Raw genomic sequence first — 25,058 nt, 5'->3', positions numbered from 1 at the left:
GTGCTGCATGCATAGCTCTCAAAACAACCAAATACAAGCCTGACATAAATATTTGTCATCATTGGTGCAACAGCAGAAGTCTCACTAAGAGTAAAATATGCTTATTTTCCCTACCTTCGTTTTTGATTTTTTTTATGTTACATAATATGAACCAAAGCTTATCATTTCACAAAATGCTTTTTATTTATAGTAAAACAATCAATGAACATAACTAAGCATGAAGACTCCTTCTTTTTCCTTAAAAAAATCCATTATTATTGATACAAATTCATTTATTTTATTTCTTGTGAACTACTATAGTTATTAACAATATGTAACTCCTAAAGCTTTTTCTTTCAAAACAATTCAGAATAATAATAAATGATAATCTGCTGTTAAAAATTACCATGGGCACATGAAAGAATGTTTTCAAATATTATCCCCAATTTGGGCACACATTTTCAAAAAGGTTTGCCATTTCTGTCCAAGACCTCTTTCTGTCTTTTTTCAGTATAGTGTCCCAGGTTTGTTACGTTTTGTCTGTATCCTCTGCATCTTATGATTCCTTTCCTTCTCTCCTGCATGTTATCCCTTTCTTGGATTACCTTATTTTTACACCCTCTCCAGATATCAAAGTCCATGCTGGTCAGTTTAAAGCACAGTTACATTCTGGGATCAGCATGCTTTTTTTGCTTTGTGCCTCTGATTGATTCCTATGCATCATCGTATCCTTATTTGGAATTTTCTTTTCTAGACTCGTAAAACTTACAGTCTTTTATTCAGGTTTGGGGTTCTGATCTTGATACTTCTACCCTATTTCTCCATCTCCGTTTCACCCTCACCACCCTCTTGTTTTACATCTCCTCAATCTATTTCCTGTCCGAGGCTATCCACTATTAATCTGAGGGGTTTTTGGTGGTTACTTTTTCTCTTCTGTTCTACTTGTTGGTGCACTTGTCTTCCTCTGCCCTTTCCCTGCAAACTTGGCTTCTCTGTTGTTGGAATCTACTGGGTAGGTATGCACTTTTAGGTATGCCCACTTCTTATTTGCATGATTTTTGTAGTACTCCATTTTTATACTAATTGGTTTTTGGAAATCTTTCTGACACATGGGAGTCCAAGGTGGAAGCTGTTCATCACTACTCCTCCCTTTCATAATTGGTTTCTTTTATTTCACAGCTTTTGCCCTTGTAACTTCTCTTTGCCTCTCGCTTTCTTGTAGGTTTTGGTGATTAGCCATCAGATTGCTCATTGTTGTGTCTACTGCCACCTACAGTACTGGCAGTTCTGGTATGGTTGAAACATGTTTGGCCAGGTTTGTTCACCTGTAGATCACTTTCATAATAGACAGATTCTTGGGCCTTCAAGTATTATCTTCCCTCTTCTAAGGGATCCAGCTTCCTGCCAGTATCTGTCTGAAGCAGTTCAAGATCTTTTTCACAAGTACACTATCAAACCTGTCACTCATCCTTCATCAAGATTCTTTTTCTGGTTGTTTGTAGTTTTCAGAAAGACAGGAGACTGTATTTTTGTCATAAATCTCTCCAATCTCAGTCATTTTATTGATTTTTCATGTTTTGTCATGGAGTCTTTCCTTGCTATTTGGTGGGCATTTACCCCATTTCTTCAGATGATAAAGGTAGACATCTTTGGATGCTTACTTTCACATTCTTATTTTCCCCACATCCAGTGATTACCTTAATTTTGTTCACAAGGGTTGAGTACATAATGAGTTGTAGAATAAGTTTAACTTACTTTAGTTTATCCTTACAGCCATGAGACACCCCACATGACCATCAGATTTGTTGATAATTCCATGTTTGGTTAGTCTAAGCAGGTCACTTAAATGTATTAATTACTTTAAATGTACAGCAAAACAATGTCATTAATTTTATAAATTTTGTGCATTCAAATACAGAATACCTCAACCAAAAAAAAAATGTTTCATATGTTAAGCCCAAGGTTTTCTTATATATTATTTTTCTTTTTAATGAAATTTATTCTTTATTTAGAAGATTTTTTTCTCATTAAGTTTGAATTATAATTGTACTAAATGTGTAAAATGCTCATTGAGTCAGCAAGTTTGAAATGCAGTTTTAGTTTTAAAATTCAACTTGACAACATTGTAGTGGAAAATTTTGTAGGCAGAACACTGAAATGGCTTTATTTGTAGATTAAATTCTGATTATTGTTACATGAAAATGCACATATATCAATGCTTTAAACTGACAGAGTTACAAAACCAGAAGATCTGCTAGACAAACTCGAGAGACTTGTTTTGGATTTTTTAGGAAATAATTTTAATATGGAGTTATTTGATAAAGCTGTACATATGTCCTGAAAAAATGTGTTACAGATTTGAACATAAAGGTAAAAACAATATTTCATACAAGCTGGAGTATCCATTTCCTAGATGGAAGTTATGTAAATTCATGATTAATGAAAGGTTATCTTGGGAAATAAAAGGTTGTTTCCATTATATGTAATTGTAAAAATTGCTCAAAAACTGCAAAACCAAAATTGTGAAACCACAAATTTGAATGTATCCTTACACGAACCCAACAAACCTTCATGTCAAATGAGATGAAATAATGGTAGGAAATGCAGAAATGCCCATAAAAACCACAAAATGCAAAACAGAAAATATGTATATAACTTCCAATAGACTCAATCAACTTTCATACCAAATTTGGTAAAGATCCTTCCACAGGAGGCAAAGTAGTAGTAAAACATGCAAAAATGCCAATAGAAACCACAAAACACAAAGTGCAAAATTGCATTTTTTTATCTACCACCTTATGTACTTAATGAACATCCATACCAATTTTGGTGAAAATCCATCCACACTCAGCAAAGTAACTACATGGACATGCAATAAATAGCAAGTACTATTATATATATATAGGTACACTTATTCATAGTAAGTAAAAGGAAAAAGACCTTAATAAAAACACCAGCTGAACAGTAAGTCACCTCTATAATACTTTACATATTAGAGAACTTTAGAGGTACAGCTTAACTTCAAAGTTAAAATGTATTAAAACTTTGTGGAGCTGGTTGAGAATTAAGCAGATATATCATTGATAATCAATAGGAAAATGTGCATTGTAGTTTTTTATGGATGTTGCTTAGAAATAAGAAGAGATGTATTCTGTTAGATGTAACATGTGAAAAGTTATGATTCTGATTGAAAATTTTCTGTTAGAATATGGTATTGGTGTTATTGGTGACTAACAGATTCCATAGTGTCCACTAACAAATTGAGGGAATTAAAGTTGTATTTGTTTAGTAAGTTGAAGTAATTATAAATTAGTTTTATGTTGCCTAATAGGTATTACAATTGTAAATATTATACAAAATGTGCTGGATCAAATAATGAAAGAGTACATTAATTTAATTTTTTGTCTCTAAAAGGACTGATTCCTGTAATCCAAAATACAAATATGCACTGGTTTTATTGGTATTATTTCAGAAAAATATTAAATCTTTTGTTATTACACTGTTCCATGAATAAAATAATATTTAATTAATAATGACTGATGTGTTGAAAACCAGTATTCCAGAAATTATAGAACTGTTGGAGGAAAATTAAAATGCTATTCTGATGATAAATTGAAATTCATAGACTAAAAACTAAAATAATTTCAGAAACAAAGAATATGTTTCATTAATTGTATGCTACAGAAGGTTGTCCTGATCAGTGTTAGCCATTTACATATTTAGGTACATTTACTCTGTCATTCTTTATGCCTTGTGACTACATAGTTGAAAGTTCTGTTATACCAATATGAGTGATGTCTGATGACTTGGAAGTGTGTGTAATACCTAAGACTAACCCTTTCTGAGAAAACTGCAATACAGATGTGAAGTTCTGTTGCATAGTTATTATAGTATGCAAAGCATGAAACTTTAGCATTTTTTAATGTTAAATTGTATCAGTATGTATATTGAATTTGGTATGCATTTAATTAATTTTTGTTTTACATTTTTAGCATAGGTTTTGTTTCAGACTAGAATCTCTGTAGAGCAAAAGTTTAATGGGAAAATTATGAGATTCAAAGTTCCTGAACTGATCATTGTAATGGTAGTGCTGTGACACATACATTTCTATTTTAAGCACTTTTTAAAGTTACAACATAGTTTCTTGATTTGTATTCACAGTTTCTATTTTTTAGGACTATTTGCATTGAAGGCAATTTTTCAGTGAGTGAAACTGTGGCAATTAAAATTTATAGTTATTTTATTGAAGTGAGAACTGTGATATATTTTTTTTATAGCACAATGTGAATGTTATAAATACATACCACATTTTTGTGAACAGAGAACCTTGAATAGCTGCAAGGAGATGTGTTCAGCTGCTCAAGAGGAAGATGGTGAAAGCAGCCATGTTAACAATATCCAGTCCTCAGAACATAATAATAATAAAGGACATGAATTGCCAGTGTTTAAACATAAGCTTTATTTGGATCACCACATGAAGTAAGTTAAAGGTTTTTTTAAAAAAACTGTTTAATAATAAAGAGAGGCTTGCTTTACAAACTATAATTAAATTGTATTACATTAAAACTTCCATAGTCTTCATTGTTTACATATATATATATACACACACACACACATATACATTAACTGTTTGGTCGATCTTCCATCTATTTCTAGAATAGTGAACTCCAGTAATGTTTTCACTTTTAGTTCTAAGACAAAACAATATTGTAGAAGTTTTTAATTATTTTATAAATGTGAGTAACAAAGATTTGGAGTAATTGTAACCTGTCCATGAAATGTTTTGACTTATTTTAACACAACAGTGTTCCAGTCATCTTTAAGTTATAACCAGTTACTGCTTGTTTAGAATAACATTTAGTCAAGTGCTCATGTTGTTAAACCCTTAGCAGTTGGCACAACATTGTGTTAGAGAGAGAATCGTGAATGGACACTTATTAATTAATCTAGTTCTCCACAGTAAAATGTATTTGATACTCCTTGTTTAAAGTAAATGACAAAGAAATATTTTTGTTGGCAGTAGATATTTAATGGTGAATGGAATATAATTGCTAACAAATACTTTTCTTTACTTCTTTTATGGTATTGGATAAGTGTTTTTTATTTTTTAGGATTTGTATTTATTTTTCACTTTAAAATGATTGATTTCTTAAAACAATGCTACATATAAAATGCAATCATAGGACTATTTTGTTTTCTGTACTTCATACTGTAAATTTTTAACAAATGATAGCTTGTCTGAATTATATTTCTTCAGTGATAACAGACTGTTTTTTGAAAAAGTTTCTCTCTAGGGTATTGAAGAGAAAAAACTGGTTACCTTAAATTATTTTTATCCAAAATAAAGTAAAAATATTAATACTTAATCTGCATATGTATATGATTTGAAATATGTCACCACATTTGATACTACTTGTTAAAAATTAAAGAATAGTAGCCATGCTTTTGGAAGTGGTTATTCATAGAATTTTTATTAAGCTTGTTGTGGATGAAGTATAAAGAATGTTAACTTATAGGAATATGTGTCATTTATCTAAAACAAAAAAGAACTCATTGACATCATATCACTCTTTCCCAATTTTTTGTTTTGTTACAAGAAGTTTTTAATCAATGGATAGAAGATTTTATGAAAATTATTTTAGAAATTGTTTTTACTTACTTTTGCACAAAAAGAAATTAATAACTTTTTATTTTAGAAGTTTTTCTTCAAATAACTACTTGAATGAGGCAAAAGAAATGAAACGCCAGGCAGACAGAGAGGTAGAAGTGTTTGTTTTTGATACCTTACTACAAAAAGTTATTGTAAACTAAAAAAGTTTTTTAAAGTCATGCTTTTCATTTAAAAGTGAGTAAATAAAGTTTAGATCACACATAAGAATTACCAAGTATTCAGTGTATGATAGATTGAGAACTGAGATGGCATAATGTAAATATCACAATATCACATAGATATTTTGTTGTTATTGTTTTATCAACCCAGCTTTTCAGGCAGAATATTAGCCTTTGTATACTAAATACTCAAAAATCAGAATGAACTAAAAGTTTGATTCTGTTATCATACTATAATGGAACTCTTGCTTATATGATACTACAAAAAACGTTTTTATTACACAATGTGCATCTCCCAACTTCATAAAATATTTATCTGGTTGCATGTAAATTTACAATAGGGGTTATGATTTTCCCTTTACACTGCTGTTTCCCATCATGGAGAACTTTATTTTTGAGTGTGGTGTCCTTCTCCATACTGGGTGCATAGGAGAATCCATAGTTACGTCATCACTGCTTGTTAGCCAATCAGTGCTCGCGTAGATGGGTATTTCTTGTTTTATAAGCGGCATAGAAACACCAATGCGATCATTCACAAGATGGAAAAAAGAGGTCTCATTCACCAGATTATCTTGTTTCTGGCAAATCTAAAAGGACTAAAACTGTGAATCAAAAATTTAGGAAAGAGTATAGTGCAAAATATCTGGTCATTGCATCAAAAGTCAGTGACAGTCATGCATTTTGTACAGTTTGTCACATCGATTTTTCTGTGGCACATGACGGGATAAACAATTGTTCCAGACATACAAAATTGGCATCTCACCAACAAAAGGCTGAGGTGACGACAAAAATAATGCAGATAACAACATTTATCAGTAAGAATTCAGAATATGAAAAAGAATTTCAAAAAAAAAATTTTACATTTATTTATTAAATACACAAAACACAGTCATAAATGAGCAATCTATAGCAGTAATAAATAATAGTTATAATAATAAACAACTTAGAGACATTGGTCAGGCCTAGTAGCTGCAAATGATGAAGGGCTCTGTTTACAATCATTATGCTCAGTCATTTGAGATAGTTGGCATCTTTGTTATTGTTATAACATTTAATTTATTCATTGCCATTTCCTACAATAACAGTTTTCCAAATTTTATAATAGAATGCATTTTGTGCATTTATGTGTGAAATAACTTAGTATCATGTATAAGAGCTTTTTTATTGTCTCATTGCAACAGTTTGGATGCTATTTAAAATTATTGCATGCATATGGTATGAATAAGATAGGTGGATTGTTTAATACAGGTTTACAGTGTAATTGTTTCTTTTTATCTCAATGTCATTAACATGCTAGAAAACAAGGTATTTATCATGGAACCATATTGGAAACTTTTGTTTTAGGTGGACAGAACTGTTCAAGCAATGAAGTATTTGGAGGCAGTCTTGTACTTCACACTTACAGGCAATGCAATGGAGCAAAATCACGTAAACAGTGACAAAGTATACACAATGTACAAAGAAACTTTAGGTTTAATTAGGTATGTATGTCAGTGTTTAACTTACATAATGTTGACTGAAGTAGAGAAGGTGTAATAAAAAGTTTGGAAGTAAAGAAAATACGATAAACAATATGAAAATACTTTATAGACATCACAAATAGTTTTTGAATTTATTCAGCATTTTACTTTATAGTTAATTTCAGGAGTGCTCTTTTAAAAATATTAAGTGTAGTCAATAATACCGAACTTATACTGGTTTAAATTGTGTTTGGATATTGCCAAATAATTCAACACTTTCACCAATGAGTGGTTAACATATTGTTGAACAGTACATTGTTGTTAGAACATAAGGAAAGTGTGTTGAAAAAATTGTTGTGTAGTTATTGTTACAGAATAATTTAGATCCAAACATGAAACATTTGGTACAGACTGTTACCAGGTTATTAAGCTACTTAATAAAAGTATAGTTAATATAAATACTAAAATAATAGTTGCATATTTGAATTATCTTTCATTATTCTTTCAATATAGTTGATGTAAAAGGAGAATTTAAGTTTGGTGAACAAATAGTGAGTTTATGAAAATACTATTTTTTATTTATTTTGGTAAGAAAATATGATTAACAAGCTTAAGTATTTTATTTGGTGATGGGGAAATATCACAGTTATTATGTCTCTTCATCTTTGTTCCCTTTGTAGGCTAGTATTAACTGTTAATATCAGTGAAAGTGACAGAATATTAAGAAATTAAAAGTTATTTTAATTATACACTGTATTCAAAAGGTGAAATAACTATGAGATAGAAATCATGTAGAGAAACTAGGCTTAAAGTGTTTGTTGTTGTTGATTGAAGGGTTTATGGTGCAAGTCTGAGAAGCAAAAGGTGTTGGTAACTGTGGTTAATGTGTATTAGTTATTACTGATTTGTTCTTTTAAATTTTCCACAAGGAAAGTCTACAAACTTATTATTTTCTTTGCATAATTTTGTGTTTTTACTGAAAATTTTCCAGGCATATTTCATCAAATTTCCAAAACATTGAGCACACTTTTAGCTCTGGAAATATTGACAGAAGATTGGCAGTGTTAAGGTAGGATTTTTATCTTGTGTTTCACTAATAGTATCAAAGAATTATTTGCTAACAAAAAATAATTAATCATATTTTGTTAATAGTAAGAAATAATTGTGTTTTGGTATCAGTAAGAAAAGGTAATTGTGCTTTACTAACGGTAAGAAAGAATTAATTTATCAAAATGATAAAATGTAAACCAAATATCTATAATTTAAAAATTGAGAATGTACATAGTAGTAGTGTGACATACAAAATCACCAGAGACATGATTAAAATTTAGTTGTCTAGTTACTTAATACTGCTATATTTATTTTCTTTTGGTAAATGAATTATAAATAGTTGTTTGTTATTAAGTTATTATGGCTCATAATTGTTTGAAAAAAATCATATTTGTGAGTAGAACAGAAAACAAACATTATTATTTTAATTTAAGGCTATTTATATGCATACTGAGTGAAATAAGATTGGTCACCTGCTTTTTCAGTGAAAGTGGAAGGAAATGGGTACTGCATTGCTATATAATAAATAAATATTATTCTTATGTAAATTGGGTCAAATAAATTTGGTTTTTGATGAAAAAAAATTAGCATTACTATTTCATGTCATATCCTTATATACTGAATGAAACAAGTTTGGTTAACTGATTTTTCAATGAAAGTAGAAGGAAATGGGTATTACATTATGCTATATAATAAATGAATATCATTATTTTGCAGGATGGGTGAAAGGAGTTTGGTTTTTTGAAGAGAACAAAACACAATTATTATTGTTTTAAATGCAATCGATGTATACTGAATGAAGTTAGTGTGGTCAACTAGTTTTTTTAATGAAAATGGAAGGAAATTGGTATTACATTATGCTATATAATAAATTAATATCATTATTTTGCAGAATGGGTGAAAGGTCTTTGGTTTTTGAAGAGAACAAAACACAATTATTATTGTTTTAAATGCAATCCATGTATACTGAATGAAGTTAGTGTGGTTAACTAGTTTTTTAATGAAGGAAATGGGTATTAAATTGCTATATAATAAAGGAATATCATTCTTATATAAAGTAGGTAAAATAGCTTTGGTTAACTGATGTTTCAGTGAAAATGGAAGGAAATGAGTATTACATTGTCATATCATAAATGATTATCAAATAACTGCATATACTGATTTGTAAGTGTAATTTGAAAAATTAATGTGCGTTGTAGTTAAATGTCCTCAAAAAGTTAAATTCCATGTAAAAAGATATTGCTTTGTAAGATATTTTCTTATTTGATGATAGAAAAGTGACATTTTGCTGTACTGACTAATTTTCATGTTGTTTTCAGCCTGAGGTGCCAATCCTTGCTTTACTTAAAACTTTATCGTCTTCAAAGATTTGAAATCAGGGAGTTACACAATTCATTAAGTGAATTTCATAAGGTGAGGTTTATGATAATTTAAGACATTTTTCACTAATCTACTCTAAAATTTAAAACATTTATTTAATTCTGAATTCATTACTTAGCCAAGTCTTAAACTGTGGCATTTGGTTTTAATTTTTACTACATCACATCTAATAATAAAGACTTTTCACTTTTGCTATTGTATATTTTAAACTTTGATCTAAAGTGTCTAAAACCAGTTCAGAAAGTGAAACTGATTTTGTTTCAACTTCCAAACTGGTTGTAAATGGTGACCTATTTTGAAAAAGGTCAATTTATATTTTTGATGTTAACTTTGCCATAAACTTGAATCTATCATACCATGCTATAACTAGAAGTATTTGATTAAAAACCTAATAGATAAAGTACACAAGATGATCTGTACAAAAATTTAGAGTAAAGAGGAACCATAAATGAGCTCCATTGACATCTGAATCATCAACTTCATGAACTGAGACAACAACAATTTTTAGACAACTTGTCCTTGTGGAAACTGTCTTAGCCCTCTTTTTTTTTCTTGATAACTTTCTCTCAATAGATATACTATCATAGTGACACCTACATTGACTAAATTTATTTTGTTTGAAACACCCTAACATTTTAATAGGAGGCATAGCTTTGTTTGTTTATTTTAGAGCCAAGCCTCATTGGGCTATTTTCCATGTTCACCATAGACTTACTGCTATTCTAATGAGGACAGGAGTCACAGGATCATATAATATTCCTGTTATGCCCTACATTCATTTTTTTTTGCTTTAAAACAGGAAATAAAAAAAAATTTACTTTGCTCAGAAAATGGGAAATATCAGACACTGGATTTGCTTAAGTTGTTACTTTAGAGTTAAAAATATTTTTGTTAGATTTTAATAACTTCAGTGAAGCTGATAAGGATAATTTATGAAGTAGGTAAAGGAATGTTTTAATGTAAAGTTATGTGTGTACACTAAGGTTTCTTAAGAAGGGATATCATTAATGTAAATAATCTGCTATGTTTAATCTACAAATATTATCTGAAGTATAAAAATGTTATTTTCAAGTGTAAGAAAATTCTTTGGTGTGGAAAACTCTGTCAGAATATAATTAGGATATTTTTTTACAAAAACTTGTAGGTCAGGTACCAGGAATACAGTTGGAGAAGTTAAAACAATTTAAGGGTTTGAGGTATAAAAACTGAAATAAATATTTCAGTGTTTGAATTTTATATTATTCTGTATATATTTTGACAGTCTCCTGCCAACCAGATGGTTTCTTATCCTTCTCCATGCCACCACATAAACTGTGGAGGGCCAGGTCCAAATGGTGTTCCTTCCCCACACTCACCTACACCCTCACCAGCAGGATCTCAGAGTAGTGGGTACAGTAGTAGTGAGTTGACTGGGTACTGTAATACCCTACAGTCCAGAAAAGGCCATAGCAGTTGTTACACATTAGCCCCCAGTCACTTGCCAAGCACACATCATCAGACTGTTGGAATCCCTCAGAATATTTACAGTAATTTGGTGAAGCAAAATATTCTTCTTACTAACCTTCATTTGTGTGTGGATCTCTGGGAGGAAGCAGATTGTCTGATTGAACATAGTGGCTCAAGAGGTAAGTGTGCATCTTTTAGCTAATGAGGTGTGTTATAGGCAGGCTTATAAAAATGTTTGAAAGGATAATTAGGACTGTAGAATGTCTAATAATTTATTTATATACACTGCTGGCCAAAATCTTAAGGCTAATGAACATAAAGAAAAAATATGCATTTTTTGTTGTTAGACTCAACCACTTACTTGAGTAGAGCTTCGAAAGATGAAAATAAGAAAAGGGAAAATAAAAATAACAACTTTTTTAGCATTTAATAGGGAAAATGTGAACTCTATGAAATTAGCCTAAATACTAGCTGGTCAAAGGTTTAAGACCATACCACAAAGAAGTCCTAAACAGGGTAGGAAATGCCCAACAAGAGATCTCCATAATGAGTTGTACAGTTGTTGTTGCGAATAACTGCAAACATTTGCTTTGGCATGGTCGATATAAGTGTTTGCAGAAGGCTGGCTAGAATGTTATTCCAAATGGTGAAGATGGCTTCACAAAGAACATGCACTGTTTGGAATTGACATCCATTTCTATTGGCTTCCCTTGCTATCCACCCCCAAACATTTTCAGTGGGGTTCATTTTGGGCGAACATGCTGGATGGTCCAAAAGAATCACATTATTTGCCATGAAAAGGCTGTTTGTCCTGCGGGCATTGTGGATTGCAGCGTTGTCCTGCTGAAAGATCCAGTCATTTCCACACAAGTCAATAAGGATGCTCTCTCCAACATGCCAATGTAGCCAGTTGCTGTTTGACGACCTTGTATAACCTGAAGCTCCATTGTTCCATGGAAGGAGAAAGCACCCCAGACCATGATGGAACCTCCTCCACTGTGTCATGTAGAAATTGTCTCCAGTGGGATATCCTTATCGTACCAGTAACATTGGAAGCCATCTGGACCATCCAGGTTAAATTTTTTCTCATCAGAGTTCTACGGTTTGTGGAGGAAATTTATTGATGTTGATGAAGTATTGTTTTATTTTGTCTAATCCATCATTAATTTTATCTGGTGAGCATAGTTTTATGGCTGTGTTTATTTGGTTTCTTAGTATGTTGAGTTTTTGTTTTGTTTCATGTGCTGAGTCCCAAGGAATGTATAGTCCAGTATGGGCGGTTTTTCGGTGGATTTCTGTTTTAAATTGTGTATCAGTTCTTGTAATTTTGAGGTTAAGAAATGATATTTGATTGCTTTCTTCCTGTTCATATGTGAAGTTGATGTTGGGATGTATAGCGTTAATGTGATTGAAAAACATGTTTAGAAGACCTAGCCAGGAGACTTGTGATACTTTCCACAGAAAACAAAAACAAGAAAACAACCAACAGAAAGAAGACAACTTAGACAATTTTATTGACATCCAACAGTCAAATTTTCCAGAAAAATTAAAAAGTTTATATTTTCCAGAAACATCTGAAAACAACATCTTAAATTATTTTTTCAAAGAATTTTCTCACAAAACCATCAACATAATTTCACAAAACAGAAAGCTAAAAAACAATCTTACAAAAAGAGACATTAATTCCATCAAAAACCTAAAACAAGACAAAAACATAAAAATTCTAAAAGCAGATAAAGGAAATGCTATAGTCACAATGAACATCTGGAAAAATGAAGAACATCCTATCAAACACAAACAAATTTGAACCAATAAACACAAATCCAACAAAGACACACAAAATGCAACTAAACATGAAAAAAGCCAACACAATTTCAAAAACACTTTATTCCTACCTATGCAAAACCGATTCACGCACACAACAAATATACGGCATCTCCAACCTCATAAACCAGATTGTCCATTATGACCAATAATGTCCACATATGAATCGTTTAATTACAATCTTGGTAAATACATAGCATGGGCATTTTCCAAATATGTAACATCAGCCAGCTCATTCATCAAAGACTCTTTTAATTTCAAGTCTAATCTTAAGCAACTTAATCATAAAGCCTTAATGGCAAGTTTTGATGTTATATCTCTCTTTACAGAAGTCCCAACTCTTGAAGTCTGCAAGATAGCCTTAGAACTCTATATCCGAGACCCTAACCCATCTATATACATTCCCAGCAAACAATTAGCGACCCTCATAGAATTCACCATGGTGAAGACAAACTTCATGTTCAACAACCACAACTATATACAAACAAATGGCCTAAGCATGGGCAACCCAGTATCACCAGTTCTAGCCAATATTTTTATGACAGAAGTTGAAACACAAGCAATTAACACAGCATTACATCCACCACTATACTGGTACAGATATGTAGATGACACTATTGCGGGATTCACATCTACAGAACACACACTTAATTTTTTCAATCACATTAATGCTATACATCCCAACATGAACTTCACATGTAAACAGGAAGAAACCAATCAAATGTCATTTCTTAACCTCAAAATTACAAGAACTGATACACAATTTAAAACAGAAATCCATCGAAAAATCACCCATACTGGACTATACATTCCTTGAAACTCAGCACATGAAACAAAACAAAAACTTAACATACTAAGAAACCAAATAAACACAGCCATAAAACTATGCACACTAGACAAAATAAATGGTGGATTAGAGAAAATAAAACAATACTTCATCAACATCAATAAGTTTTCTCCACAAACCGTAGAAAACATTATACGCACACACCTAGACAGAAAGCAAAATCAACCAACAAAAGTAAATACATCTCACGGATCAAAAAATCACGAAACCATATACTGCTGCATACCATATATTCCCGACATCAGCAGACAAATAACCAACATTTGGCAAAAATTAGTAACAAAATATGACATTCCAGTTAATACCAAATTTATTCAAAAACCAGGCACAAAACTAAGGTTTATACTATGTAAAAACTGCACTGACAAACACCACATCAACATTATTTATAAAATACAATGTGATAACTGCCACAACTTCTATATTGGAGAAACAAGTAGAAAAGTGGAAACCAGATTCAAAGAACACAAAATGTCACTTTCACACGTTTTCAAACACTGCAAATCAAATAAACATAACCATAGAAAACACCCAAATACTAAATAAAGAAACAAACATAAGCAAATCCAAAATTAAAGAAGCCTTACTTGTACTACAACTCAAGCCCAAAATAAATCAATGCAAAGGAACACCTTTATACCTATATTAAAAAAAAATAAAATAAATGATATAAAATTATATATTCAAACATCTAAGCACGCCCTCTACATTCTTACACTCAGTTATATAACCCCCTTCAAACGTGTGGTCAGCTACCTGTCAGTTACCTCTTTCTTTCTTTGTGAACCTGATGATGACCAAAGAAGGTCGGAACGTTGTTCACTCCTCTACGTAAAAAATTTTCTCAACCCAAAGGAGCTGTTTTTACATATATAAAATAAATATTTTTTTAGAAGTTTCTTTTCCTAAAACATATAGAGCAAGTTTTGTTTCATAAACCAATATATATATGAATGATTAATGTTTGATTAATGTCAAATGTTAATTGAATTTCTTTACTCTTGTGTAAACTTTCTATGAAGAAATAAATCCATTACATTTTATGTGCAGACAGAGTTTTGTCATTAAGTTTTGATAATGCTGATAATGATGTCTAGATTATTCCCACACAGAAAATAGTCTGTAAAATTCTTGTACTTCACAGATGTATATTGGATAATTATGATAATATTATGATTACGTTATTGAACATTTTGTGGCAAAGTCTTTGGTTAACAGTATAAGTTTACCTTCAAGTATATAGGTTTTTGAAGGATATTTTGTCTACTAATAAAAATAAAAGGAATGAAGATAAAAGTTTTTATAGTATTTGAAGACTTTACTGGTATTCCTGTCAGAAGTGGTGTAAATAAATAGTATAATTGGTTAGAGTTTGTGATACAAAGTACCAGAGCTACCTATCAAGCAACTTTGTTTGTGTATAGAAATATAAAGTATCATGTTTCTATGTGTGGGTTGGATTCTTTACAGTTGGTAAAGTTGTTGGAGATGCATTTCAGCACACAATCCACTTGTTTTAAAGTAATATATTAAAACAAATCAAAAGTATACACAAATGTTATTACACTATTGGCTATCATAAATGTCTTCAGAGCTTTAACTCTGGTTCAATTACTTTAGAACAATTGGTAAGACAATTATTTTTATCCACTTTGTCATTACAATGCAGTCTGTGACAACATTTCTTAAAAATTGTCACTATGCACTCTTTGTTACAATCACTCTGTAGATCTATCTTTCTATGTTGAACTACATTTTGGATGTGTATTTATAGCACATCAGAGGCCTTGTATGTTCCATATGCTACAAGATGTTATCATGCAATAATATAACCATCACTGCTTTACAACAAGTGATCTATACAATGTATGATTAGTTAATGTTATATAAACAAATCTGAGATTTACTATTGCTTCTAAAAACAACTATGCTTTACTTAAATGGAAACAGTTCTGTTTATCTAACATGAAGTGAAGTATATATATATACACACACACACATATATAGACTTTTTTTTTTCTAAAAGAAAGTAAATAAAATCTAAAAACTTGTGGCCCATAAAAGCTGTAATTATGATAAATGTGGTCAGTGTCATTGTAACCAATGACTTTATCCAGTATCAATAAGATAAGAGCAGTTAAAATATGTGTAAAATAAGACATTTGCAGAATGTCATAGTGACTATCAGACAGTAAAATGCAGACAGTTGTTAATGACACCAATTGCACATTGACAGATTATTTTGTTGGTTGAGCAGGTGATGGGTCAAAAGAATATGACTACTGAAGAGACCAGTCAGGACAATTTTTTCTCTCTAACATTTTAATTCATCTCTTAGTATTTTTTATGTGAGTTAACCACCAGTGAAGTCTGGTTTTACCATGGTGTCAGAAAGCTTGTCCCCTTAATTACTTACGTGAATAGAATTCCATGAAAAAAAGGATAGACAAAAAGTGATGATGACAGACGTATTTGTTTTTGAATATTCAAGAGAAATGGATAACAACTGATACTAGCTATTCCAGGGCTATCAAGAGAATTGTTATTGGTAATGCAATTAGTATACTCATTTAACTTATGTAAATGAGATTGTTTTCAACTTAGGAGTTTTAACACAAGTTAAAATGAATGGAATGGATTCTATGAGCACAAACTGAGTTGCTGCAAACCGTGGCAGAGCTACAGAATCACATGAATTCCTGTTATCCATAGAAATGAACATGGAAGAATGGTTCAAGAAAAATTTATTAAAGAGAAATCAGTACTTTCAGTTAGGAGTATCTCATTTCTTTAAGTCACTCAGTGAAAAGATTGTCATGGTAAACAGTGATAAACATGGTGGGGCTGATCATCAAATTCAGCAGTGTCATTTATTACAAAGAAAGTTATGTACATGAGTTGTGAAGTTGAAATTCATAGGACTCTGTGTACAGATTCTGGATTGGAGAAGTGTAGAAAACCCGTGTGTAGATCCAAAACTCTTGATGATGAACAAAATACAGCATCTTCAATGCAGAGCCTCTGCCTGTAGCTTAAATCAGAAACCCATAGTCAGTCTAAGGTTGAGTAAGGGCACAACAGATATTCAGCACAGTACATATGCCTGTTCCTCAAGATGTATGATATAAGAGAGTATGTGCTTTATTAGGGAAGTAAAACCAGTCAGAGAGAAATCTCACAAACATTGTCTCTGCTACCATAGCAATTTGTGCATCACCCTGATGGAGTTCAGGATCAGAGTGCAATTCCCACTTGTTGAAGAAATCTACGCAAACAGTTTAGGATGAAAAATAATTTAAAACCACTTGCAGTGGTTCACTTGGTGTATTCAATGTAGTTTGTAGTTGTTACTCAACATGTGCCTAGAACTGGTGGTAAAGGATAACGTTACTTTAAGATTTCATTTTATTTTGATTTTTCATCTTCTGAAAGGCTATGTTGTTTGTACGAGTGGAGTTACTTACTCCATCCATACAGTCATTTAAATGTTGGTAGGTTTAAGCACTGACAGAATGTTGGAGGAAGGCCACTTGACCTTTTTTTTAGCCTACTCTGGAGATTGCAAGTTGGGTGGCATTGATTGTAGACAACCTCCCTTAGAATGATGGGAAGATTACCACATCTTGTGGATTATTTTCTACCTTTCTACAAGGAAAATAAAGAAAAAGGAAGAAGAGAAAATGAACAAAACAATAGAAGTGCCTGACTTGGGATGTGGGAAAAAAAGTGGAAATAACAGTATTGAAGGGGGGAGGGACTTATGATCATACATATCTATTTCCCCAACAGTATTTCATTAATTCTTAGTGGACTGTGTGCATTAAGAATGTCCTAAGATAAAAAAAGGTTGAGGTCAGTTACAACACTATACAAATGTGATCAACTTCAACATTATGTGACAGGTAGAAAGCACATTTTGACCACTTGAGACAAAGATGGTATTAACCTCTAGTAATGTAGTAAGTGGGACAGGCATGGAGAAAGTATGCTGGCTGTCCAACAATATTACTCCCCTGTGGACATGATTGCCATTTATTTTTTCTTGTGCTTGAAAGAAATCTGACAAATGATGATGAAATTCACAGATTTCCTGTAAATAAATAAAAATAAGAAGAAAGTTCTTTGAAAGGAGCCTTTAGGAAGTTTATCCTTTAAGTTTCCCTTTTTATTTTTGACCTTGGAAAATTGATTGGCTTTCATGGACAATATGTGACATCACATGATGGTCCATGGAACAAAAATTAGATTGTACAACAATTTTTCACTTTGGAGACAGATGGACCAGAGCCAAATTGCTCTGAAAAAGAGGTTGGTTTTCTGCTGGACAGTTCGGAGCCCTAACACAGGATGAAAGGACTTAGGTGGAGGTTTAAATCAAGATGTTTGTTGTGTAGAATATACAGCAGATAGATAAATATGCTTCAAAAGTGGAGATACCAGTTTATGTGCATCACTATACGTGATGTTATTATTTGTGGCTTAAGATGTGCTACTTCTTTCTCTTTGCTTTTCCACTTTTGATAAGACCTTGCAGAAAAGGAGTGTGAACTTTGACAGTTAGCACAAACTTAGATGTGTGTAGTAATCTTTACCATTGTGTTGTTCTCAGGCAAGGAGAACAATGACACTAGCAAATGTAACATCTGAGTGGATTTGGGACACAAGAGAATTGAAATACTGCACCTTGACATGGTTCAGAGGCAAGGAGAAGAAATATAAGAATAAAAAAAACTTCTTTGCTCATATTTCTTATGAATAATAATCTTTCATTACCTCCTGATCATTCATCTTGGCAAGAAAATCAGCCATGTCAGTTATTTCACAGAGCAGTTTGTAGGAATCCCCTCAACAAAATGAGATGAAAAAAATAGTTACTTTCCTTTGATGTAATGGATCTACCAACAAGAATAACCTCTTACTGGAGTTTTTTTTAACTGATAAAGGGAAACTATGAAGCTTCACTGGTCCTTTTTGGATAAAAAAAAAAGGGCCATGCTTTATTTAAACTCTTGTCAGATGACAGTGAAGGATAAGAAAACAAGGGACAGATGTTGTAGTAAATGAAGGGCAGTCGTCAGCTTGTAGTATTTTCAAGTTTTCACTTGATGGGTTAGGTTTTTATATTAGAAATAATAAAAAACATAAACTTGTGTGCTTATTAACTCTATTCAGCATTGGTGTCCTAAAAAGGGGCATACTACAATGTCAGTAGCCACAACTACCAGCTGACTGACTGAGGAAGTTATCTCAGGGCCTCCTGTCAATCAAATTCAAGGCCAAAGTAGTGTTTTGTAGTGACATAGGCATCACTTAACTGCCAGTATTCTATCTCTTCTTTCATGTATTGCAATTCACAGCTTAGTAAACATGTAAGTAGAGAGGTTAAACTGCTCAGTCAAAATCTTTCATGGGAGATCCTATCACTATTTATAGGAATCACTTGCAAAAAAATATTTTGCAAATGTTTTTTTAACCTTCATTATCAAGTTTGTAAAAATATATAAATTTATCTACTTTTTACTTTTCATTACAGGGTTATTTTTAAAAAAATGTATACTATGTTAATTTTCCCTTTTATTCTTCCAACATTGTCTGATTCTGGAAATTCCTGAATGTACATTTCATTTTATGTGAAAATAACAAGGAGAAATTTCTCTAGAAATGTAATAATTGTATTAAATATCAGTGTTTAATCTAGCTTTACATATATACTTGAAGTATTTCTGTTTCAGAATTTTTCAATGCTCTGGACAAAAGCTGTGGACACTTAACCCTTCACAGCTCTTTCTCCGACCTTGTTCGCTATGTTCGTGCTGGACTTTATAGACTAAAAGAAGGAACCTGAAACATATTGATATTTGAGCTCAGATCAGAAGCAAAACTGCAGTATCCCAGAAATGATATACAACAATGAGCAGTAAATCATCACCACAGGTGAATTACAGTGATGAAAGTAATACGTTTCATCACAAAATGTAATATGTTTGTCCTGTCCGTATTTCATGAATTATAAACACTTGTTTCTTGGACATTAGTGCCTAGACTTGTGCACAGCACATTGATCTGTCCTTTATTACTTTAACTGGTATAGAGATTCATTACAAAGTCCACAATCATGAAAGAAGAGACTGATACATGAATTGATTTTAGGTTTTATAGTTTGTAATATATGAATATATTGTGATTTTTAAGGTCAGTTCTAATATTTCATTGTTTAATTGTTTTGACATTGAGCTTCGAATTTAGGTAGCTGTTTCTAAGTCAATGAATACAGAGCAGAAGTTATTTCTGAAGGTAATAACTTCCCTGTGCTTTGTAAAAAAAAGAAAAACTAGTTTCATGAGAAAAATGAATTCTTTTGCAATATATTGAAATAGTAGTATTTGAAATTTTTCTAGAAATATCAGAGTTCTTAAGTATTGTAGTTTAATCAAAGTCTTTAGAAAACCCAATCAAAAAATAATAATAATAAGTTTGTTATATAAAGAAACTGATTTTTCATATAATTTGTACCTTAGAAGAGAGCAGGCATACCCTGATAAATTTGCAAACTAATTTCCACTTGTGAAAAAACTAGCTAAATTTATTAAGAAAAATTTCATTGTTATTGTTGTTTGTACACTTTAATGGTAAAAACTGCTTAAGGTAATTAGTTTAGATAAGAATTTAAGGTCTGAATTTTTGTTATTATTAAATATACGACATATATGCATAATACAAGTTTTGCTTGTACTTTTCAGTAACAAAAATGATGCTTGTACAAATTTTGTTCAAAATGTTTCATAGTAATAATACGAAATTTACAAGTACTTGTTACAGTTCTGGCAGTTTTAAATTTGATATTTTTTTAGAAAATTTATTTAATAATTTAAATAACGACTTTACAAACTAATTGCAAACTTAGAAAATGGGTTTCTGTAACAAGTGTTAAAGTTTATTGTCTATGCTTAGGTTAAATAACTTTTGTTTACTTTTAATAATAAAAATTAATAGCTCAGAAGTTTCACATGTTCTAGTATGTTTAGTGAATTTAGTTTTCTTTTGAAAAGTTTTTCAAGATGGTGTTGACTTTCTGTCTAGTTTAACTAGCTATACTTGTTTGTATTGATAGTAGCAAATAGGACTTTTAAGAATGTTCTAGACCATTACTGTTTTTAAATAACCAAAAATTTAAGATATATACATGTAGCATAGAAAAGTACAACAAATAATGCAGAACAGTAATATTTTATAGTTTTATTTATTAGTTAATTATTTGTTATAAGATAGTTTAGAGTTTTAGAACTTTCAGAACAACAAGAGAGGGGTTGAGGTTCCTAAGCTTTCTAATTTGGATAAAGTGCAAGTTTTGAGCACAAGCAAGTGGTGTTTTCTGAGGGGAAATAGAAGTGACTTGAAATTTACTTGCAATTGTAAATATATGTGTCACATCAGGATATAGATATTAGCCAGACAGGGTAAAACACAACAAATTATACTGTTGTCCAATACAAAATCTTAGAGCTCAGTATCATAACAAGAACTCATTTAGTGGTCAGTCTGTCCATTCTCTGGTGATGAGCTAGTTTCATACTTTTTTTTTGTTCACAAATAATTACTCTGTGGCTAGGATCAGCCATCTTCAGAGTTGATAAGTAAGAAATAATTCTGTTTAACTATTTTGATAAGTGACTTAGATCTATCTTTTATTTATCAGTAAAATTACTTATTTGCAAGTAAGTCATGTAATCATAGCTGACGAAGCATTAGGATAGCAAATATTAAGTCATTGTGGACGTTTTTCATATTGCACAAGCCTCAGGAGATTGGAAGATAATAATTGGCTCTTTGTGTTTGTAATGCTGGTGACTGATTGTAACTCTACTAACTAATTATAGAGAAAAAGGGAAGTTTAAGCATTCCAAATGCTGCTAGCTATTTCTGGCTTCACTTCTACTAAAAATTACTGTAAATATGCTGAAGAAAATTCAACCATAGTTTTAAACAGTTTTTAATGTTTGTGAAAGATGTTGTCATTGGAATATGATATAATAATTGTTAATTTATTGAAAGTAGGAAAACTCTAAATATTGTAAATGTTTGAAGTTATTGAAGATGTAAGTTATTTACAAAATAGCAGAACATACTTCTGTGTTGGGAATATATTACATTTTATAAAACTGTTTGTTGTTTTTAAGGCACTGATGCAAAAGATTTACTTTGATTTAGGGCTTGTGCAAAGCATTTAACGGTGGCCATCATCAGTTGATGCTGCTATCTCCAACATTCCTGCTGTTTAAGGGTTAATGCTATATGCACTAACCAGGGTTTAACTGGTAAAATAATAATAAAAGAAAATTGAAATTAAGTTATGAAAGACAATTGCATATAAAGGGCTAAAAATAAGAACAAAATCTATAGCATTACCATTTCTGATAAAATTTCTTACCTAAAACACTGCCACTGTTGAGTTGTGAAGGAACTCCAAAATTATTTCATTTTGGTTTATAACTTTCAGAACCATGTATCATATGAGTGGGTTTAGCATTGAAAGGGTTATGGTCAAATCAGCTGCACTACTTAAATTTGGATATGCAAGCATTTATTATAAAGATTGTGATAAGAAACTATTGGAACATAATCATATATGCTTTTATGTATCTATGTGTGGCTTCCTGAAATGTTCTAATAGGGAATTTTAAATTTTGTATGTGCAATTGTTGATAACTAGATGCATCAGATGTTTTTAAGGGGACTTGATCTCTCAAGTTACTAATGCAAAATGGTTTTATAATGTATTTTACAAACTGTACAATTAATATGATGACTGTTCAGAAATGATACAATGACAGATGATTTTTTCTAAAACAAAGAAGGCAGAAGGAGATATTTAAGATTCAGTTGTTTTTTTTCTACAAAAATTATAAATTATCTTTAGTTATGTTTTATTGATTTCTTGTTATTTCAAAGTCGGTCTTTGTGATAGATATTGTTTTGAATTCCCCACAACTGTCAAAATGACTTATAATTTATTTTTTCATAACTAACATGTAATATATAATTTTTTTATAATGTAAATTTATTTTGTACAATCATACAGGTTTAATGCCTTCTCCCTATCTGTTTTTGTCTTCTAAGAATGGTAAAGTTTTTCTATCAGTTAAGTTGAAATGTCTAATGTTACTACCTCCATGGAAAATGTTTTTGATGTAATATTGATATATTTCTTTTCTGTAAATATATATCAAAATCTCAAAACAAACACAAAAATTATGCAATGAAAAGATAAGCACAATGAATCATTTAAATGATTATTGATAGAAAATGTAATAATTTGAAAAACTGTGAAGCTTAAGGTCAAAACAAATGCAGTTCATTTCTGTCAGAAATTATGTTGTATTGTGGTTTATGTAGATTAAACAATTCAGAGTTATTTACAACTGTATTTTACTTATGCATCTATAAAGTCAAATCTTATGTATTTTGTTTTTTTTTATCAGGTAGAATAACTGAGGCTGGTGTAAGGCACCATATCACCAATACATTTATTTTAATAATGATCCTTACATATCTAACAAATTTGTATAAAAACACTCTTCATTCACTTCTACTATGTATATATCTTTTTTTTTATTCACTTCCTATGATTTAGTACTTATGTATGAGCTGTTTTGATGAATTTTGGTATTCAGACCCAAAGTTGAATATGGCAGATGCAGTGTTGTTAACGTATGATAAAATATTATTCTTTGTTTTCACTTATATGCTGTTAGTATTGTATTATATAAGGGGAAAAAACAGATTTAAAATTTACAAGGGACATGTTCGAAGCTGTAGCCTAGAGATAAAACATGTTATATGTGGCCATATGTGGAAGAAGTTCTTTTAATATATTATTCTTTTGAAATTATAGCATTACGCATCTATGAGCAGAAGTCATTCAAATGATAGCATCAGCTATTCTAATTATAGAATGTTCTAAAATTGTGATATATAAATGACTTTTCTTTTCAGCATTTTTACTTAATATTTCTAATATTTGAATAATATATAATAACTGGGTGATTACCATCTTGTCTTCCTGAAAACAGTCATAAGTAAACTTAATAAACAACATGATTTAGGAAGGGAAGAGAATGATAATTATTATTTTGACCATAAAGTAAAATATAATTTCTATGACTACTAATAATTTGTGCTTTGATTACTGTCTAATAATGCAAACTTTTAAAACATTCAGCAGATCGGGAATTTCATAAGGGATCCATCTGTCTTTTAAATGTTTTGTTTCATAATTTGTATGCATAGGTAAATTTTAGAGAGAAAATATGTACGGTAGTGAGATGTATCCAAACATTTTGAACATTACCAGCATTTGTTTTGTTTCCACTAGTAATTGGGACTGCTTATAACAAATTCTGCTCTTTTTCATATTTGTAAATCAAAGTTTATCGAACCATTGGATGTAAATATGATTAGTTGTGTGTGATTAATTAACGTTTATGGGAAAATATTGTTCAAGAACAGCTTAATGGTTTTACTTAGTGAAAATCAGAAAAGGTTTGTTGTCCAAAGGAAAGTTTTTGCTTTTTTGAGTGTTGTAGTCTTGTGAAAAACAATACCTGTATATTTGTACACATGGCCATTTTTTTACTCTTACCAAAATAAAAACCTGATCAAAGAAGCTGAGATAAGTAGCATTTTCTTTATTTCAGACCTTACTGATTATACTGAGAAGGGTGTCTTCAATACTGGAAGTTTTCTATTTGCCAGTTCCAGATATATTTTCTACAAAGTTTTATAACTGTTTTAACTCATTGGTTTTGACTATATATAAATATTGAGAATTTGTTTTTGTAAACTAATACTTTTACAATAAGTTGTGCATGTTTAGCAGTTTAGTAAAGACAGCAAGGTCAATGGAATACATGGGATAAGGCCTTGCAAAGATCCTTGTCATGGAATAGCATATGACACATGGCACTACTACAAATTAGCTTTGTTATCAGGTTCATCTGTGACCAGTTAGTAAATGATGCAAGCTTGGGGAAATGGAAGCTCTGATTGATACATAGTGTAGTCTGTGTGGGGTTCATATAAACTCTTGACCATCTGGCCTGCAAAACATAAGCAAGAGGGAGATGTATATGTGGAGACATAATCAAGTGCTCAAAAAGTTCATAACAGCAGTGAATTTCATACAGTGCAGAGTAAATAGAAAAAAGGCAACTACAAAACAGTCAGTTTACTTTCTCAGAGAAGGC

The 25,058-nt window shown here is 31.0% G+C and overlaps 1 protein-coding gene across 2 annotated transcripts in view; it reads left to right on the top strand.

The window, feature by feature from the left end:
- Nucleotides 1-24,483, top strand: part of LOC143249434 (uncharacterized) — a 51,270-nt gene extending 26,787 nt beyond the window's left edge. The window contains exons 3-9 of one of the 2 annotated variants that reach the window (XM_076499273.1): nt 4,301-4,458; nt 5,676-5,739; nt 7,153-7,289; nt 8,260-8,337; nt 9,638-9,731; nt 10,960-11,323; nt 19,548-24,483. In XM_076499273.1, the coding sequence (XP_076355388.1) occupies nt 4,301-4,458; nt 5,676-5,739; nt 7,153-7,289; nt 8,260-8,337; nt 9,638-9,731; nt 10,960-11,323; nt 19,548-19,660 (1,008 nt within the window). In that variant the 3' untranslated portion in view covers nt 19,661-24,483. Of the gene's footprint in view, nt 1-4,300; nt 4,459-5,675; nt 5,740-7,152; nt 7,290-8,259; nt 8,338-9,637; nt 9,732-10,959; nt 11,324-13,297; nt 14,859-19,547 lie in introns of those variants that run through there. The other variant, XM_076499272.1, reaches the window with a different exon arrangement.
- Nucleotides 24,484-25,058: the final 575 nt, after the last annotated feature.

Source organism: Tachypleus tridentatus, chromosome 4, assembly GCF_004210375.1.
Source record: "Tachypleus tridentatus isolate NWPU-2018 chromosome 4, ASM421037v1, whole genome shotgun sequence".
Classification (NCBI taxonomy): domain Eukaryota; kingdom Metazoa; phylum Arthropoda; class Merostomata; order Xiphosura; family Limulidae; genus Tachypleus; species Tachypleus tridentatus.
This window is presented reverse-complemented; position numbering and strand designations above follow the sequence as displayed.